The 19967-nt window shown below is 49.5% G+C and overlaps 3 protein-coding genes across 4 annotated transcripts; 2 read left to right on the forward strand and 1 right to left on the reverse strand.

Moving 5' to 3' along the window:
• The first annotated feature begins 693 nt into the window (after window positions 1-693).
• On the forward strand, window positions 694-5914 carry C1QBP (complement C1q binding protein). Its single transcript, XM_057410754.1, has 6 exons — window positions 694-952; window positions 1077-1227; window positions 2077-2164; window positions 3171-3266; window positions 4061-4183; window positions 5488-5914. Exons 1-6 carry the CDS (start codon window positions 709-711, stop codon window positions 5635-5637), a joined length of 852 nt encoding a protein of 283 aa, XP_057266737.1. The 5' UTR covers window positions 694-708; the 3' UTR covers window positions 5638-5914.
• Window positions 5915-6463: 549 nt separating this feature from the next.
• Window positions 6464-9215, reverse strand: RPAIN (RPA interacting protein). 2 transcript variants are annotated; one of them, XM_057410759.1, is made up of 7 exons: window positions 9069-9215; window positions 8823-8978; window positions 8308-8371; window positions 7705-7819; window positions 7435-7498; window positions 7209-7343; window positions 6464-6678 (listed from the first exon to the last, which is right to left on the reverse strand). In XM_057410759.1, the coding sequence occupies exons 1-7, from the start codon at window positions 9144-9146 to the stop codon at window positions 6649-6651; spliced, it is 642 nt and encodes a 213-aa protein (XP_057266742.1). In that variant the 5' UTR covers window positions 9147-9215; the 3' UTR covers window positions 6464-6648. The 2 variants fall into 2 exon arrangements, with proteins under 2 accessions (XP_057266742.1, XP_057266744.1); XM_057410761.1 differs by lacking the exon at window positions 6464-6678 and having other exon boundaries at window positions 7207-7343; window positions 7435-7458.
• A 6-nt stretch (window positions 9216-9221) lies between these two features.
• Window positions 9222-18878, forward strand: NUP88 (nucleoporin 88). The gene is made up of 17 exons (XM_057410741.1): window positions 9222-9467; window positions 10256-10425; window positions 10868-10993; window positions 11190-11276; window positions 11906-12082; window positions 13133-13316; window positions 13754-13904; window positions 14593-14691; window positions 14838-14928; window positions 15130-15231; window positions 16251-16409; window positions 16603-16728; window positions 17038-17103; window positions 17266-17346; window positions 17666-17792; window positions 18158-18276; window positions 18652-18878. Exons 1-17 carry the CDS (start codon window positions 9222-9224, stop codon window positions 18713-18715), a joined length of 2175 nt encoding a protein of 724 aa, XP_057266724.1. The 3' UTR covers window positions 18716-18878.
• The last annotated feature ends 1089 nt before the right edge of the window (window positions 18879-19967 follow it).

A 19967-nucleotide genomic window follows, 5' to 3' on the forward strand; every position in this document is an offset into this window, starting at 1 on the left:
GTTAAGGGAGGGGAGGGGGTTTTATTTACAACTGATTTGCAGTTTTTCACAAAATAGAGACATGGTGGCACAAATCCATGGCCTGGGTGATGTTTTGTTACATGGAAGCTGTGTGGATGTGATGGGGGGGATGGATATGGGTGTGGTGAGGTATGGATGCCCTCTTGCTACTGTGAGCAGCAATGGGCATTTTGTGGCTCTACTCAATAGAGGGCAATAGTGCCAGCTTATAGACAAAGGGAAAACGGTGCCAGCAGAGTTTGCCTTGGTCAGTCCTCCCTCTGAGATATTTATTGCCAAAGGAGGAAAGAACACAAAAGTCAGTCCTGCTTTTTCCAAGCAAGCTGCAGAGGGCTCGGTGCTCACACTAACAGCGTTGATGTACAGCAGTGAAGCTCCCGCCATCCACTCTCCTGTTTCATCCTGCAGCCAACAGGGAAGCCTCAATATTATTCCCGCATCCTTTGCGCCTTCACCCCTGGGCCAGTCCCGGTGCTCCCGGTGCCGTCCCTGCCCCGGCCTCCCCCTTAAACCTCCTGGGTTTCCGTTCCAGACTGTAGCCGGGGCCGGGACTCGAACCCGGGACCTGCCCACCGCCGCGGGGGCCGCCGGGTTGCGGGGTGGCCGGAAGCGGGTCCGTTCTGTTCCGGGGCCGGCGGTGTCCTCTGCCCGCCCCGCCTCTCCGCTCTGCACCGCCCGCACCGCGCCATGCTGCTCACCCGGGCCCTGCGCGCCGCCGCCGCGCTGCGCCCCGCGCCCCGCCGCCTCCTTCCCCTCTCCTCCTCCTCCTTCTCCTCCTTCTCCTCGGCCTCTCCCCGCGCCCTCCTCCCGCCGCCCCTGGCGCGCTCCCTGTGGCAGCTGGGCGGCGGCGGGGGGCGGACGGCGCTGTTGCGGCCTCGGCGGGGCTGGGCGGGCGGCGTGTCCTGCGGGTGCGGCGGGCTGCACACCGAGGGTGAGCGGGGAACGGAACGGAAGGGAAGGGAAGGGGGGGACGGACGGACACGGGACACGTGCGCGACCCCATCCCGTGCGCGGCACGTGGTGGCCGTGGCCCATGTCCCGCCGTTTCCCGGCAGGAGACAAGGCCTTCGCGCAGTTCCTGACCGATGAGATCAAGGAGGAGAAGAAGATCCAGAAGCACAAGGCTCTGCCCAAGGTGTCCGGCGGGTGGGAGCTGGAGGTGCACGGCACCGAGGCCAGGCTGGTGCGGAAGGTCCCCGGAGAGAAGTGAGTGAGGGCTGGGGAGTGGTGACGGCGCCCAGATTTGCCCTTGTGCTCGTGTCGCTTCCCCTCCAGAGGAGGCCACGGAGGTGCTGCGAGGGCTGGAGCAGCTCTGCTCTGGAGCCAGGCTGAGAGAGCTGGGCTGGGGCAGCTGGAGAAGAGAAGGCTCCTGAAGGGGAGACCTGAGAGCAGCTCCAGTGCCTGAAGGGGCTGCAGGAAACCTGGAGAGGGGCTTGGGACAAGGGATGTAGGGACAGGCCAAGGGGAATGGCTTTAACCTGCCAGAGGGGAGACTGAGCTGAGCTCTTAGGCAGAAGCTCTTCCCTGTGAGGGTGCTGAGGCGCTGGCACAGGGTGCCCAGAGAAGCTGTGGCTGCCCCATCCCTGGCAGTGTTCAAGGCCAGGTTGGACACAGGGGCTTGGAGCAAGCTGCTCTAGTGGAAGGTGTCCCTGGCTGTGGCAGGTGTTAGAGCTGGATGAGCTGTAAGGTCCCTTCCAACCCAAACCATTTGATGAGTCTGTATCACTGTGTCCTGACTGTTGCAGAGGGTCTTTGTTCTACCACCTCGGCTCAAAGGCACTTTTTGTTTAACACAAAGTTGCTTCTTTACTGTGCCTTACAAAGTTCCCTGCAGTTAAAAGCAGCAGTTCAGTAAAACTTGATAATCGGTTGTGAGAGTGGGTGAGAGGCAGCTGCATTCAGCTGAGCATCTGCAAACTGCAGCACCTGGCTGTGCTCTCGGCGTGTGAACTCAGCACTAGGAACACCATCCCTGCAACGGGAGCTTCAGACAAGAGATTCTGATGGGTGCCCTTTGAGTGTGTTCAGTAATCACCGCTTCTGGTTCTTCTGCAGGGTAACGGTGACATTCAACATCAATAACAGCATTCCACCCTCAGCAGATGACGAACCACAGGAAGGGCAGAAAGCGGATGAGCAGGAGGTAACTTGGTCTTGATGTGCACTTCAGCGATGGGTCCACAGAGGGAAGGTGGAACCTTTGCCTTGAGCACCAAAGCTTCCCCCCCCCCCCCATTCTATTGATATTTGGGAGCATTAAGTCACAAAATGAAGATTTTCCCGAGTTATCTGTCACTTGGTTGTGATCGTCCTCTGGCAGCAGAAAGGCAGAGCAGGTCAAGAGGGTTCTATAAGGGGAAATGAGAGGAACTCAGACCTTAGAGCAGCCTTCCAGTACCAAAAGGGGCTGACAGGAAGGTTGGAGAGGAGCTTTTTGTAAGGGCATGTAGGGAAGGAGCAAGGGGGAATGGCTTTAACCTGCCCGAGGGGAGACTGAGATGAGAGGTTAGGAAGAAATCCTTCCCTGTGAGGGTGCTGAGGCGCTGGCACAGGGTGCCCAGAGAAGCTGTGGCTGCCCCATCCCTGGCAGTGTTCAAGGCCAGGTTGGACACAGGGGCTTGGAGCAAGCTGCTCTAGTGGAAGGTGTCCCTGCCTGTGGCAGGGGTTGGAGCTGGATGAGCTTTAAGGTCCCTTCAACCCAAACCTGTCTGGGATCTTTTGCCTTTGCGATCCCCTTACAGTAAATAGTGCAGTTTGCACTTAGCTAGTGCAAGTCCTGGTGCTGGCGGGCAGCATCAAGGAGACAGAAAGCTATTCACACGACTTCACTTACGGAGCTTTGTTGGTCACAAGTGTCTCACTCCTGTTCAGTAAAACTCTTGTTAGTAAAAATACTGGTAAAAACAGTAAAGGAGCAATATAACTTGGGCAGGTGCTTCATCCGCAGTGACACCGATGCTGAACAAGGCAAGGGATGTTGGTGAGGTTGTGAGGGAAGTTTGGGTTGTCCTGGGCAGGTCAGAGACTGCAGAAGCAGCTGAGGGGTGGGAACGACGTGTGCAGGGTGGGCTGTGTGTTGTGCTGTACTGTGATTGCTGCTTTGGCTCCTGTTCAGATTCCAGTGCTGATGCAACTGTTCTCTTATTTAGCCTGATCTTACATCAACTCCAAACTTTGTTGTGGAAGTAGTAAAAGATGATACAAAACAGACCCTTGTTCTTGACTGCCATTACCCTGAAGACGAGGTGGGTATCACACTGGTTGTGTCACACCTGTAGCCAACTCTGGGCTGTGATTTGCTGCACGTTTCATGCTTGACTGTGGTGTCATTGTGCTCTGTTGAATCGAACTGCTCTTGACAGCCTCTTGCTTTTCTGGATCTGCAGAAAATGCAGCCCCCCCTTGTATCTTTTTTAAACACAAAAACCAGCTTTGTGTTTGCCAGAAACCACTCTTTGGGGAGGAGACTCTCCATTGCCTAACTTGCATCACAACGTGGTGTTTGGGCTGCTTGTCAACCTGTTGATTACATTAGAGAAGGGAGGCACAGCTTACCTTGAAGAGCATGGCAGCTTGAGAGGGGTGAATAAGGATGGCCAAACCAAGATATATTTATACAGTGTGTCAGTAACTTGCAAATCTTATTGTTGTGATGGGTCACAAAGAGAAGGAGGGATTAAAAAGGGGGGAAGAGGATAAAATCGGGGGCTTTGACTTGCACTGATCTTTGTGGTTTACTTTGTAAACCATATCAGATCATTTATGCAGCCAGCCATAGTGGATAAAGGGTGGGCAGATGTGTGAGACGGGTTAGAATCACACACAGGCTTGTTGCTGGCAGCTTGAGCTGGTGGCCTGACCTCTTCTTAGGTGATCCCCTGCGTTCTCCTGGGTGTCTGTGGTTGTCTTCACAGGCGTGCGTTGAGAGGGGAGCAGCACAGCTCTACTGCTGGTCCTGCAGTGCAGTATTCCTCGCTTTGGGATGAGCTGGGGGTAATAAGAGCTAATTGTACACCTTGTGTCTCATTCCCTGTTTCAGATTGGAAATGAAGGAGAGGAAGAAAGTGATATTTTCACAATCCGGGAGGTCAGTTTTCAGCCCACTGGAGAATCGGACTGGAAGGACACCAACTACACCCTCAACACGGACTCCCTTGACTGGGTGAGTGCTGCCAACACAGCCACAGGCTGCGGAGTGCGCTTGAACTTGCCTCTCCCGGCTGTCCTTTTGCTCCCGGGCTATGGATGAAGCCTGTCCTGGATATCTGAGACAGGGAGTCCCCCACTCTACCCCAGCTCCTCATGATGTGGTTCTGCTGCAAACTGAGGGTTGTTTGGTGGTCCCAGCAGTCTTGCATCGCTGGTGGCATTCCTGACAGACACACATGTTGGAGCTTGTTCTGCTCTAGGCTTCATAGATTGATTTCCCAGCAGCTCTATTACACTTCGGAGATGCTTTGACACTTGCTCAGACACATTTTGGTCTGTGTGTTTAACAGCGAAGCTTAGCAGATGCCACACACCCCTTTGTTTTGTGGGGTTTCCAGGTATGGTTTTATAGGTGTGACACTAAAAACTGACGTGCCCAAGAATCTGGCATCTGTTCCTATGTTCTCGGTGCCAGGCTTTCAGAAGCTTAAATCATAGTTGGAGGCTGTGTATGGTTAAAACTTTACTCCTGGTGTGTATCTCTTTGAGGAGCACTCATGTTAAAGTGGGTTAGTGTGCTCTACAACATCCCACGCTGCTTGTTTTCCCCTCTCTGACTTGAGACAGAAAATCAGTTACAGATGTGTATTATTTGGGATGTTCTCAGAGTGCAGAAGTCCAAAATGAATCACTTGCTCACAAATACTGGTCTGTTTAAAAAAGCCCCACACCACCAACAACAGACCAAGAAACACAGGACAGGTATTGTTTACTATTACTGCACTAAGCAGCCAGCATGAATCTGCTTTCCTGAGGAGCAAGGGGGGAACCCACAAGCATTAATGTGCTGGAGCTGCAGCAGTTAAGTAGGATTAGAAAGAAAAAGAAACAAGGAGTTGATGATTGTAAAAGACTTTGTCTTTCACATATTTACATCAGATACCACCCTTTACAGACGCTGTTAGGACCATTCACCCCCAAGGCCACGGTGCTACACAGAGGGGACAAGCAGAGTGTGTAATCTTGGCAGACTCTACCTGCTGACTCGTAGGGTCAGTGGTTCATCTCCAGGGTGCAGCTCATTTGTCATGTTGGCTTTGGGTCTACACACGGGATTTGGATGGCCTGTTCATGGCCACATCCCTGCAGGTGTTCCACCCAAGGCCAGGCCTGCCCCAAAGGGGATGGAAGCTGCCTGGTCTCCTGTGGGAAGTGGGCCTGATCTTCCTGCGATAAATGCCAGCTGCCATGGGATTTTTTAAGAGCAATTCCTACCCAGGTGGGCTCTGCTAAGGAGTTTCCTGTTCTTGTTTCCAGGCTCTGTATGATCACTTAATGGATTTCCTGGCTGATCGAGGAGTGGACAACACGTTTGCTGATGAGTTAATAGAGCTCAGCACTGCACTGGAGCACCAGGAGTACATCAAATTCCTTGAAGACCTTAAAAGCTTTGTGAAATGTCAGTAGGTTAAACTAGGAAACTTGCCTTCGAGTGTGGGTATTCCACAGCACTGCTCCAGCCAGCAATACCCAAATATATCTTCACAACAGGCATGGAGAGTAAGTAATGTTGAATTTGGAGGCTGGGAAAAGGAGGATTCTCACTTGTGTTTAGGGATTTGTATTTATGTTGCAGCCCTGATCAAGTTCTCTCTGACATAAAACGGTCCAGAATTGCCTCACCCTGCTTGGTGGGTTTTGTACAATTAAGGATGAATGTGAAGAATAAAATCGGTTCAACATATCACTGAAAAAAATGGTGCTTCCTCTTCTTCCTGCTCTGCCTTTGCTGCCCAGAGAGTGGCCCCAAAACTGCTGCTGGTGTTAGTACAGCTGCTCACAGAGCTCTGTGTGTGCTGATACAGCACTTTCTCTGGGGAGAGCTATTCAAGAACCTCCAGCCATGCAGTGTGGCAGAGCTGTGTCTGTAGGAGGGCTGACGGCCAAGCAGTGCTAACTATGAACATGAATCTCATTCTAGGGATCTTTGCTGTCTGGATGTCAGGAAACAGAATTCAGGGTCCTAAACATCACGTTCAAGGAGTGTTTCTAAAAAGGAATGTGCTGCTATAATCAATTACATTAATGTTGCTGCAGGAGGCTGGAGCACTTCAGCTTCAGCAGAAGGACCAAGAGGCTGTGGGTGCTGATGTGGAAGGCAGTGGGGCAGCAGCTCCCACTGTCTCCTCAGACCATTGCCAGTTGTTACCTGAAGGTCACATTAAGTTTAAACAGAAACCGCAGCTGAAGTTCCACTGTGAGCCCTGAGTTAAAGACGACACAAAGTCTGAAATAAACTAAAGTATATTTATTGCAAAATGTATCCTGTGCCATTCAAAGTGCAGGGCAGGGCAGCGCTGCTGCCTTTCCAGGTATCTGACACAGTAGCTACAGGTATGTACATGAAAATACTAGCAGCTCTGGGGACGATTTTTACTCTTGAAGTCCTTCCAGTACAAAAGCAGCAGTTGAATGAACTTACAGGAGAATCGTCCAGGAGTCACAGACCTTAACAAAAGGCAAGATGAAAGGGGATCCTAATGTATAAAATGAATTATTAATGTTCAAAACTTGTCTGAAATGCTCCGCTCCCAACACCATTCTCATGGTGATTTTAAGTCAGCAGCAAAGCTATAAAGACACAGGAGCTCCAGCCCGAGCCAAAGGGATGGTGTGTTTTCCAGGAGGTACAGGTGAACCTTCTGAGGAGGCTTAAACTGAAGTAATCCTTAAACCTTTCCCTTGTGAACCACTTATCTGAATGGATGTTCCACACAAGACAAGGAACCCATTGGCTAACACATGAGACAGGTAAGGCACTACATGGGACAGGTCCCTGGAAGATGCCCTAGTCCAGCAGTTAAGTTGTGTCTTTTGGCTTTGCTTTTCACAGTAACTGGTCAAAACTAAAACCATTCCCAAGGAAGTTTGTGGAAGAACTCCAGCACAACCCCCCAAGGGTCAATGGACTTGTGGTTTCTGCCCATGTAATTGAGAAGGGGATCCAAGCAGAGATCCTTTCCAGGAAGTTGACTCACCGCACAGCTCATGAGGAGACTGGCTTCTTCCTCCATCCCACTGGTGACTGTGAACTCCGGGCTGTGGAAGCACCTGTGGCTGTGCTCTGTTACAGTGTTTTCTAGGAGTGACCTAAGCTTCCCTTCTGTCATATCCTGAGGAAAAGGGGGGTTAATAGAAGGCTTAAACTGGCCATAGCTTAAACATGCCTCTTCCCAGCAGCAGACGTGTCACAGTGCAGCTCACCTGTGTGCTGATGTATAACCCACACTGGCAGAAAACCACATGATTCCTCACAGTCAGGTTATTCCTAGAAAGAGCATTCAACGAGCAGCATCAGAACAGAGGCAGATGTTAGCAAAAACCCTGTTAGATTTAGGAGGTCAGTGTGGGTTTTTTACTTGAAATTTACACTAGCAGCAGCCTCTCCTTGCCCATTGCTTTCATCTGTTTGTAAAGCCCAAACTACTGCAGGGGAGCAGAGAATCTCATTCCAGTGTTGAGGAGTTTTCTTACTTTCTACACACTGGGCAGATGATCTTGTCACTGGCATCCAAGCCATCCAGCATCGCGTTGAGGCATTCCTCATCAAACTGCAGGCTCTGCTCATACTCTTCCATAACCAGCTGCTCTGCAATAACACAACAAAACACCCTCAGGCACCTGCTATGAACTCAAGGCAAAGCTGCACAGGTGGAGCTGCTGCAGAAGCAGGGGCTAGGGTGGCCACTGGTTTCAAAGAACTTTTCTTTCCTTGGATCAGGTTTCTATGTGATGAAATCAACCCATTTTGTCCCTATGGCTCAATCTTTAATCCATCTCTGGTGACTTTCCAACCAGCAGTTCAGAAACATTCTGAATTGATTTATACAGGTTCCTACAGCTCCCCAGCACCTCAGCCCTGTTTCTGTGCTCTCCTCTCTTACTAGCTTCTCACAGACCTTACAATGCCATTTGAATTGTCTAAAAGGTATTCACTGCCTTAAGAGAGGCCACAAAGGCTCCTCCCCTATAGCAGGTGGGCTCCAAGAACCAAGCAGTGCAGCCTCAGCTGGTTTGGATTACTAGAGGGGAGCAGTAAAGCTCAGATAGGAGTCAGAAAACATGTAGTGACTTTACCTTGCAAGATCAGTTCTTGCTGGATCTCCTCCAGCACCGCCAGCTCATCGGGATCCTCCAGCATCTGGGAAAGACACATCCCAGTGATCCAACCGTCCTGGCTGCTCTGTCACTAAACCTCCACGCCTGACTGCGCCGTCACAACCCCAATTGGCTCTGTGCGTTCTTTGGGCTGTAAATCTCTATTTGCCAAACCGTGCGCTGCGGGAAGCAGCCTGTCCGATAGCCACCTGTGCAGGGCCGGCCAGGACACAGCCTCCACTGCTTTTCAAAACACCGATGGTTTATTCCTGCTCCCGGCAGCGGGAAGCGACAGAGCAGCTCTAAAAACCACCGATGGGGAGCCCACCCCCTGCGTGATGCGCAGTTCCTGAAGGAAGCCAAGGCACTCACAGCACCGCACCCCACGTTACAGCTGTGGAGCGGGAACCCCAAACCAGCCCCGAACACCCGCAGCCCCATGCACACAGCGATGCCTCTGACCCGCCCGCACCCCGCAGGGAGCCGGCACCGACCTGCGGCAGCGCCTCCGTCCCGCCGAGGGCCTGCAGCGCCCGCCACTCCTGCTCCATCACCTCCCGCACCAGCGCCGGGCCGCTCGGGCTCTCCCCGGCCCGGCGGTACCGCTCCAGCAGCTTCGCCCGGCTGCTCCTCAGCCTCTCCATGCAGCGCTGGGAGCGACACACACACGGGGCGCGTCAGGGAAGGGAGGAAGGCAGGGAGGGGGCCGCCCGGTCCCGTCCCGTCCCGTCCCCACTCACTAGCCGGTAGGTCTCCTTCCAGGGCGGCGCGGCCCGGCCCTTGTACCGCGCTCGCCTCCGCCATGGCGGCGCCTCCATGGCCCGGGCGAGCCGCGGCGCGCCTGTGCCGCTGGGCACGCCGGGAAATGTAGTCCCGGCGCGGAGAGAGCGGCGATGGCGGCGGAGAGCGGCCCCGCGGAGCAGTGGCGCACGGCCCTGCCGCAGCACGAGGTGCTCAGCCGCCTCCGGGAGCGAGAGGCCGCAGCCCCCGGCGCCGCCGCCCGGCCGCCCATCATCCGCAACCTCCTCTTCGGCCTCGACGGCGACCTCTTCCTCTGGGACAGCGAGCACAGCGCCCTCCACACCATCGGCCTGCGCCGCCTCGGCGGGCCCGAGGCCCCGGGGCTCAGCCGGTACCAGGTAAGTGGGGAGAGCCCGAGGGACCGCGGGCGGGTTGTGAGGGCAGGAGGAGACCGTCACGGGGAGCGGGGCTGAGCGGGGCCGGGCTCGCTGCCGCTGGGTCTTTGCTCACAGAAACCCGCCGGCCGTGTGCTCGGCAGGTTTTGCCCCGCTCTTGACCGTGTGGCCGTTGTATAAATCACTGTCCAGAGCAGGAGCGGGCAGTGACCGTCCCCATATAGCCCTGGTGATGCCGCACCTCGAACCCTGTGTTCAGCTCTGGGCCCCTCACCACAAGAGAGACATTGAGGTGCTGGAGCGGGGCCAGAGAGGGGCAGCGGAGCTGGTGCAGGGCCTGGAGCACAAGTGTGATGGGGAACGGCTGAGGGACCGGGGGGGGTCAGTCTGGAGAAGAGAGGTCCCTACAAGTGCCTGACAGGAGGATGGAGCCAGGAGGGGCTGGGCTCTGCTCCCAAGGAACAAGGGAGGGGACAAGAGGAGACGGCCTCAAGCTGCACCAGGGCAGGTTTAGATGGAACTGAGGAACAATTCCTGCCCCAGAGGGTGCTCAGGCATTGGAACAGGCTGCCCAGGGCAGGGCTGCAGTCACCGACCCTGCAAGTGTTCACACCCCGTGGAGACGAGGCCTCAGTGCCATGGGGCAGTGGTGGCCTTGGCAGGGCTGTGGTAAGGTTGGACTTCATGAGCTTAAAGGTTTTATCCAACCTGGATGACTGTGATAAAGATGTGCCGTGCTTCTGTGAGTGCTTTTGGTGGCTTGTGCTTAACTGATGTATTTGTATTTTCAGACCCTGATGTGCATAAACCCACCCCTGTTCGAGGTTTATCAGACGCTGTTAAGCCCCACGCAGCATCATGTGGCGCTCATCGGTACGAAGGGGCTCATGGTGCTGGAGCTGCCTAAACGCTGGGGGAAGAATTCAGAGTTTGAAGGTGGGAAATCCACGGTGAACTGTAGGTGGGTGAGACCTCAGGTGGTTAACGACACCCTTGTCCTGCCACTGTTCCCTTACAGCCTCTCCTGCCTTGGGCACCAGTGGATAAGGAAGACATTGGTTGTGTTGGGGTTGTAGGGACAATCACAAATGAAGTTAACTTGCCTCAAGGACTTGCTGATTGTTAAGTGACCCAAATAAATTACCTTCTTAATAGGGTGCAGTTGCTGAGGAGCTGAGTGCTCCTCTGTAGTATTCTCTATTCTTTCTGGAGTCTTTTAGCCATACATCCAGATGGAAATAACACAGGCTCCAAGTGAAAGCTGTAACTCCAGCTTTAAGAATAATACAGCTAATGGCTTTGAAACCTTTTAATTGGGTTTCTAGCTCCTCTTGCCCCCCCTTCCCCTTCGAAGTAACTTGTGTGTGTTTTGTAACAGTGCATATCTCTGCTGTGTATTTCAGCACTGTCCCTATTGCGGAAAGGTTCTTCACAAGCTCAACATCTCTGACTTTAAAGCATGCTGCCTGGTATCCCTGCGAGACACTGGAGCCCCATATTGTGCTCTTGACTTCAGATAACACTATACGGTAAAACCTGATTGTAGTTTATTATCAAAGGGTTGGTTTTTTTTTGCAATAGCCAGTCTGATTCTTTGCTAGATATTTGTGTCCAGCCATTCCTACCAGGATTACCAATAAAAAGTAGGATGGGATAGATTTTAGACTGGTAGCAACTGTGTAACACTGCCCTCTGAATGACCATTGCTGCATTTCTTTCCTCTAGGTTTTACAGCCTGAAGGTACCTCACACACCCATCAAGGTGATCGCTCTTTCAGACACTGAGGAGGAGACTTTCACCATCAAAAAAGGGTTTGTGTGGCTGCTTGTATTTTGAAATGCTTTTGACAGAATAAGCTCTGTGTTCTCAGCTGTGTTTTTAATGAGTAAGTGATAAATCTGCCTGGAAACCTGATGTGATGTGTTTTTTTTTCCTGGACTTTTTCAGCAGCAACTGCACTTTTTCTTGGCTTTGTCTTTTTCCTTTTTTTGTCATCCTGAAAGCGGTAACAAACCGTGCAGTCAAGTGTTTGTCAGAGTAGTCGTGTGAAAAATACACCTTGTCTTTCAGATGGGGCTATGAAGGGCTTTTTGAGTGAGGAGTGCAGAAAATAGCTCCTTTTTTTTAGTCCCCTCTTGGCCTACTTAGAAAGTAAGAACTTGAGGGTCTCAGTAGTCAAGTCACAGACTGCCACAGGAAATACCAGTATGCCCATCTCTTCTGTCCTGTGAAATGGGGCTGGCTGGTGGGTGTGTTGCAGAAATGAGGCACTGTGAGAAGGATGTTACTCACATGCTTTTGCTGCTGAAAACAGCACGTGTCTAAGGACTGATGGGCAGGTGTTTGGTGGTAATTTGTCAGCACGTACCCATGGTCTAGGTAAACACTTGTGTCCTTAGAATTGTTGGTAACTTCAGGTCTTGTTCTCACTTGTGCCCAGGAGAGCCTACACAGCATCACTGGGGGAGACTGCGGTGGCATTTGACTTCGGCCCACTGGTGCCAGTCCCAAAGAACACATTGGGACAGCGAGGCAGTGACGAGGTGCTGGCCTATCCACTTTACATTCTGTATGAAAATGGAGAGACGTTCCTCACCTACATCAGCCTGCTGCAGAGGTAGGATCACGTTCCTCATCAGGTTTCATCATGTTCATCATCAGGGGTGCTTCTATGTCTGTACAGTGTTAGGGCTGGAGAGCCATCTCTCGGTTTGGCTGGGACTCTGTAAAGGATGCCGGGCCGAGGTTTATTGTATTGCAGTCTGGTTTATCTCTTTATGTCAGTGCTAATAGGCTGAAATCCAAGAATATTTGTCCTCCTTTTTCATATAGATATTAAGCGTGCAGTTTCCACTGCTGAGAATTCACTGTCCATTATTTGCCATCAGAAATCCAAAATGAAGACACCAGACTGTTAGAAGATCAGCAGGTCTAAGGGTGCTAAGGGTATTTTAGGATCTCCAATTCACAGTGCAGGCATCCTTAGCTTAGTGGCATCCTAGGAAAGAAAGATTTTAAGATCATAGAGGGTTTGCAGGCATGTTCCATGATGACATGTAAGAATGTAAATCAGGAATATAAGCCCAATATAAAAAAAAGTTACTTCAGAAAACTGAGAAGATGGTGGAAAACTTAAAGTCGGATCTAGTATAACTGAATATTAAACTGTGGGGTATTTTGGTTTGAAGCAGCACCGTTTGCTTCTGCACAAGAAATACTGCAGCACTGAGCAGATCCTGTCTGTAGGCGGTGAAATGGGCTCAGTTCTTCAAAAGTTCTACCAAGAGAAATGATGTGCTGCAAAATGCTGCTTGTAAAGTGCTTTAACAAGGAAGAAACCAATTAGGTGTTAAAGGTAATGCACCTTTAGTAATGAAATCTCTCATTTATTTGCAGCGTAGCTTGGTTGCTTTCAAAGCATAAAACATTACTGACCTCCAGTTTCTTCTCTGACGTCTCCACCAAGTAGTTGTTGTTCAGGCTCAATCTGCAGAAGCCTGGGCTGCTGCTGGCTCACAGAAATCAGAACTAAAACCACCGGGTTGTTTGGGGTTTGGATTATTTTTAGGTCCTCCTTATCTTGTAGTTATTGTGCAGCAAACTCTCGCAGGTAACTATGGGGAGCTCTCCTTCCACGCCTCATCTTGTGAACACATCTTTATTCCAGCACTGGGAATCTTGGCAAGCTGCTTGGCCCTCTGCCCATGCACCCTGCAGCAGAAGACAACTATGGCTACGATGCTTGTGCTGTCCTTTGCCTGCCCTGCGTTCCAAACATCCTGGTGATTGCCACCGAGTCGGGAATGCTTTATCACTGTGTGGTACTGGATGGAGAAGAGGATGATGATCCGGTATCTGGTCTTGGGGCTCTTTTTGTCTACACACATTTTTGTTTCTTTACTTCCTGGCTGCCAAGATGGCAGGATGCCCACAAGTGAATGCCAAATGCCAAAGCTGCATTCTTTTATCATGAGGTAGTGAGTCTCCCTCCTCTTCCAGCCAGTCCCTGGGATTCTCTGATGCTTTTCTTCTAAGTGTCAGATCTGTGTATCCTGATGGTAGGTCAGATTTTGATCAGACTTACTATGAACTGTTTTAAAGAGAATCTTCTAAGAAGAAACTCTATTTCTGAGATGATTTTTTTTAAGTGGGGAAAAATAAAAGGGACTTGAACTACTTCTCTGTCAGTTAATACTCTTGCCTGTGCTGTGTGACCGTTGATGTTGTTTATCTTGGCATGTCTGTTTAAATGATGTTGCACAGAATGAATTCTCATTGCTCTTTACAGTCAGAAAAGTCATGGGACCCAAGATCTGATATTATTCCTTCCCTGTACGTGTTTGAATGTGTTGAGCTGGAACTTGCACTGAAACTGGCATCAGGAGATGAAGAGGAGCCTTTAGAATCTGACTTCTCTTGCCCAATCAAATTGCATCAAGGTAGGGCTGGTTTTCAGGTTATTGGCTTTTACTGGCTTTATTTAATGTTTTTAAGATCAAGGTACTTATAAATTATCATTTGTGTCAAACAAAGGGGTGTTAAAATAAGAATTTGGTGTCTTCAGTAAAGCTGTAGAAGGAGCAAGCCTGGGAGGTGCTTTAGTGTTCACTGAAGGGCAGATTACAGATGGTCACATACTACTGTATTCTTTTAATGTGTATTATAAAGTAGAATTTGTTGCATCTGTGTGTCAGCAAGTGCTGTGGGGATGGTGATCCTGATGGAAGAATCGGTGCCTGCTGCTTAGACTCTCTGATACAAATGTGCGGCAGGAGGTTGGGTAGCACAGAGTGTTTGGGTCTTTCTAAACAAGAAACTTGTCAGAATGCTCATCTGCTGGCTTTAACTGATCTTCCCTTTAAAATCCAGTGGACAGGTAGAGGTGTGGGGGGATAGGAATAGTTCAAAACAATTCATCAGGTGTTTCAGGTGTAATTATATTTTATGCAGAACTCTAATAACGTGACCGAAGCATCAAGCTCAGTTTTTGGATGGGGATGAGTTAGCACTTGTAAGATGTTAGTGCTGACTGAACACTAAGTTGATGCACAGCTCAGCACTGCAGGTTCCAGTGGTGGGTTTTTCTCAGTTCAGTGCCTTTTCTTACATTTCCCGTTTCAATTTCAGATCCAAAATGTCCCTCTCGCTACCACTGCACACACGAAGCTGGTGTCCATAGCGTGGGGCTGACATGGATCAACAAACTGCACAAATTCCTTAGCTCAGGTGAGTGGTGAGACCACGGCACACAGAGGGAAGAGTGCTACTGAACACCTGTGTTCTGCTAGCAGCAAGTTGGTAGATGGGGGTAGTACTGAGAATCCCCTACCGTGCAAAGCAGACCCGAAGCATTCTGACAAATCTCTTTGTAGATGAAGAAGACAAAGACAGTTTACAAGAGTTGGGAGCAGAACAGAAGTGCTTTGTTGAACATATTCTTTGTACAAAACCGTTGCCGTGCAGGTAAAAATCAAACTCTTTCTATTGCTTCCAAACCAGTGAGTTGCTATGGAAAGTATGTATGATTTGCCCTCTTCTGCTGCACTCTTTCCATTAAAATTACTGCAGTCAGCTCCAAAGAACGCAAATAACACAACTAAGCACTTTGTGCATCAGGAACAAAACTCTTTTGACTGGATAATTTTTGTGCTTTCTTCCCTGCAGGCAGCCTGCTCCTATTCGAGGCTTTTGGATTGTTTCTGACATCCTGGGACCCACAATGATCTGCATCACAAACACCTATGAGTGTATTACAAGGCCTCTCTTGTACGTGGGTCTGAATTGGTTTGAAATCTGTGGCTGTTGCATGAAAAGGATCTGAGGATATTATTTCATTGCTCTATTATTTTCACTCCAGCCATATGCATCTCCCATGACACACAGGGCAGTTTGCCTCCTGAACACTCCCTGGCTGAGCACTTAAGTGTTATTATAGTAGTTACTTGCTACTGATAAGGTGTTTGTAGGGGATATAATTAACCTGTAGCACTTTTAGTGAGTATTAGGACTAGAATTGCATCTAAAGGTTCTTGAGGGTATTGTTGATTTTTCTTCATTGTTATCATGAGGAATCTGTGAACCAAAACCTTGTTTACAGCCAGTCCAAAGATTCTGAATGAGCACCAAGGTGATGTTTGCTGTAAAGAGAAAAAAAATGGACTCTTAAAAGTGCCTTAAAGCAGTGGGATTTTAGTAGCCATTTCCAAAGCCACTGCACTTTGGGAGCAGTGGGAAAAATCCAGACTCACGTGGTAGGTTTGCATGATGAAGTGAATGTACTGAGGGGAGGGCACTGTTTTGGGTTTACTGCTAAGAACACTTCAATGTGTGACAGGTACCTTCAGCTGGTGTTAATGTCAGCTTCTCACAGACCTTGCATTATTCTTTTAACTACTTCTGCAGTGCTTTTAAATAGGTTTTTCTATCCGCTCTTTTAGACCCCATTTATCAGAAGTAACACGGGTGGGCAGTGATGCAGCAGGCTGCTTTGGAAAGCAGGTCATGCCCCTGTTCAAGGGGCACTCCCCTTGTTATGGAGCTCTCTTCTTGAGTAAAAGGGTATTTATGATTGCTAGTTTCAGCTGTGGCCAAGCAGAAAGCGGTGGGGGTGTGATGCCACTGACCTCCTATAGACCTGGATTTACCACCTGGAATAGTCCTTAGAACACTCCTGACTTACTGCTGTAATACCTTAATTCCACAGGGCTGACTTCCTTTAACTACTGTTTGACACAGTATGGATGTTTCTGGTTTAACCTGTGTTCTCCCATTTGATGCTCTGGTAGAAGTACAGTCCATCCTGCATCCCCTCCACTGCTGTGTACCAGGGAAGACAAGGAAGTTGCTGTTTCCCCTCTCCGTATCCTGGCTGCATCACAGCATTCATTTGAGAAGCATATCCGAAGCATCCTGCAGCGCAGTTCTGCCAATCCCTTGGTTCTGAAGTAAGCAAATATGTTTTCCCAGGGGACCTGAACAGGGAAGGCTTTCAGGAATACTGTGTGTATAGCAAAGGGGTTTAACTGTAGCCTTCCATAACAGCCCTGCTGAGCTGTCACCATAAATACTGCAAATTGTTTATCCTTGCAAAGGGACGGGTTGGAGTAAGATTGCAAGCCCATGTCTTATATTATTCAGGTCTGCTGATAAAGATGCTGCTCCTCCCCCTGAAGAATGCCTTCAGCTTCTTAGCAGAGCCACCCAAGTGTTCAGAGAGGAATACATACTGAAACAGGACCTGGCAAAGGAGGAAATTCAGCAAAGGTAATACAAACCCCTCATAACTATGGGCTGCACAGCCTTTGTGAAACAACAGCACTAAGTACTGAGCACTAAACCTCTGCTGCACTAACCCTTGTAAATGAGTAAAATGTACTCGGGTAAGACTGCTTCTTCAAATTAGAGTTATGTCACAAAGTTAGGGCGGAGTGGAGGAGTTTATTCCCACCACTGCCCATCCTTTATTGTCTTTAGTTCTTCATAATCACTTCTGTGCTATTGTCTGTGTAGCATAAACCCCAGCTGAACTGGGTTGCTGGTGGAGGTGATTTGATTTTATGTTTTTATTTTAAGAGTGAAGCTGCTGTGGGGACAGAAGAAGAAACAACTGGAAGAGATTAATTACTGTCGAGAGGAAAGGTGAGGCTAATGTGTCTGCTTTACCAAGTCAGACATCAGGAATGCAAGTGCTTCATACAGGGGCCTGTGTGCAGTGAGTGAGAAGTAAATGCATGTCTGGCCCTTTGCCCTGTCTCTCACCTTTCCTGTGAATGTAAATAGATGTTTCTCACTTGCACAAAGGAAAAGCCTGCGGGAAATGGCCGAGCGCTTGGCTGACAAGTACGAGGAAGCCAAAGAGAAGCAAGAAGATATTATGAACAGGTGAGTGCAAGCTCTGCTCTGTTTCATCACCGATTGCTTGCTGTTAAGTAGGGGTCTGACAGAACAGGGTGGGCAGAAAGTGCTCAGTTAGAATCCAGGGTTTCTGCAGTTCTCTTTGCTGGGGCGCAGTGGTGATTTTTCAGTACAACTTCAGGCCCAGGCTGAGCCAGCTCATGGTTTAGAAATGCCATGTGAGAGGAGCTGAAAGGGGAAAGTCAAGTCCTGAGCCCCTGAAACTCAGAAGAGCAACAGCAGCACAAGGCTGGTGGTGTCTTAGCAGTAAGTTCATTCAGTGACGTTTCTTGCTTTGTACACCAAGGATGAAGAAAGTACTTCGGAGTTTCCACTCTCAGCTTCCTGTTCTGTCAGACAGTGAAAAAGACATGAGGAAAGAGCTGCAGACAATCCATGACCAGCTGCAGCACCTGAGCAATGCCATCAGACAGGTGAGAGCATATGTTACTGGACCCACCTCACTCACACCCTGGGACAGTGCTGGTAGAACAGGGTCCTTCCAATGGAGCAGCTTTGTGCTTACATTAAATTAGCAGCAACATACTAAAATAACTTCTGACCTTGTTATTCACGCAGAGAGACCTTCTGCAGCCCAGTATAAACCCTGAGAAAGCCTACACACCCCCTCCATAGTCCTAGCAGTAACATCCTCCTCTTTGGGGGAGGTAAAGTCCAAAAGCAAGCAGGTTTTAACCCAAACACGCTGTGCTACACCAATTTGTGACTGTAAGCAGCTTTCACTTTGGCAGCCAATGCCACCACTGACTGGGGTGTTCTTTTTGTACATAACTTCCAGGTTAAAATGAAAAAGGAATATCAGCAGAAAAAGATGGAGAGGGGTTCCAGCCCCCGAAAACCCAGCATTAGCCTCAGTGCCTACCAGAGCAAGTGCATCCAAACCGTCCTGAAAGAAGAGTAAGTTAAAGCTTGGATCCTCCTGTAGAATTCAAGCCCTGGCACTTACAAAAGCAATTCCAGTCGAGTTTCTGGGGTATGGTTTAACCTCTGTCCTGCAGGAAGGGGGATCACTGATGCACCAGCTGGAGCTTGGTGAGAGGGGCTGAAGTATAAGCTGTGCCTCTGTGTGACAGCAGCACTGGCCATCTTGTGCTAGTATGAAACTAAATCTGCTTTAAGTTGGCTGTTTGCCCAGGGATGTTTCGGCAGTCTCCGTCCAGCCCATAATTAACAAAATGACTTGCAGCTCTTCCCAGTCTCTGTATTTCCCTTCCTGGTAAGTTCTGAGCAAATGACTTGCACCCTCCTGACTTGGATTTCTTTTTCCTGAAGGGGAGAACACATAAGGGAAATGGTCAAACAGATCAACGACATCAGAAGCCATGTGAACTTCTGACATGCCCTCGCTGAGGAAGCTGCACCAAAAGACTGGATGAGCTTTAACGTTCCCTGATATCTCCCCTTGTATATTTACCATTTGTACGTTGAGCAATACACCTTTTACTTATTGTTTTGTGAAGCTGGACTGTGAAATAAGATACTTTTGATGAGATTCCTTACATACTGTGTTCTTTGCTTTTCTCCTGGGAAGGAGGCACGTTACATTGTGCCTGTTCCAAGGTGCAGTACTTACAACTAGCTCCACAGTGTGGGAATTGCTCCCTGGGGTTATTCTGGGAGACTTCTCCCCCCTTGGTCCGAGGTAGGGGAGCTCTGTGGCTGAAGGCAGAGTAGAAAGACCAGAGAGAAGCGCACACACTTCAGCAGCTCTTTTTAATTTGGAACACTTTCTTCATAAAGGACACACCTTCAATACAGTTAACAAATGGTTACACACGAATCCTGAGGACAGCAGAACTCTACACCCACGATTGCACGGGACACCAATGGTGTGGCTCACCGGAATGCAGTAGTAACTTCCAAACACTCAGTTTGCCTTTAGCAAAAGATGGCTCCAGAGTCTTAATTGACATTAAGAGGTCAGTTATTTATCTTCTGTAGACAAATGTCAGTGGACAATAAATAATTGCTGTCCCCTCACCCCAACCCCTTAGAAAAGGTGACATGGTCAAGCTCAGTTTTGAAAAGTAGTACTGCACTGCTACAAAAGTGGCACAGCAAGAGGTGCCCCAGTAAAGCTGAAGGAAGGGGGCTGCTAGTACCTGCTGGGTAACGAGGGTACCAGGCATGCTGCAAGAACACTTGGGTTTTTGTACAGATTAAGACTATACAAGTAGAGGAATGCATTCAAAACTTGATCTCATCCCTTTACAGTCTGCAAGAACAGAATCCAGTTTTCTAGTCCACTCGCCCTGTGTATCGTGGCTGACCTGCCTGGTCAGCAGTGCCTGTTGAGAATCTCTTACTAACCGTGGAGAACCCACCACCCTACTCAGATCATGTTCCGGAACACCAAGAACTGGAGGGAAAAGCATTTGTGTTCTGATGTTTTATGAGCAGTAACACCATAATCCACCCAGTGAGTATCTACAGCACGAGCTTTCACTACACTTAATTTACAGTCTTTTAACTTCGCTTTGCAAGTTTGGCACATGCTATTTTGTTTTTAAAGGCCCCTTTAAGTCTCTTTGAGTTGCTGCTTCTGAAGCTGTGCTCTCTTTCCTGGGGAAGGACAGCCCCTCTGGGGC

The sequence above is a fragment of the Pezoporus wallicus genome, unplaced genomic scaffold, assembly GCF_028554395.1.
Source record: "Pezoporus wallicus isolate ANWC-B61680 ecotype Strahan unplaced genomic scaffold, APGP_CSIRO_Pwel_v1 contig_8705, whole genome shotgun sequence".
Taxonomy (NCBI): domain Eukaryota; kingdom Metazoa; phylum Chordata; class Aves; order Psittaciformes; family Psittacidae; genus Pezoporus; species Pezoporus wallicus.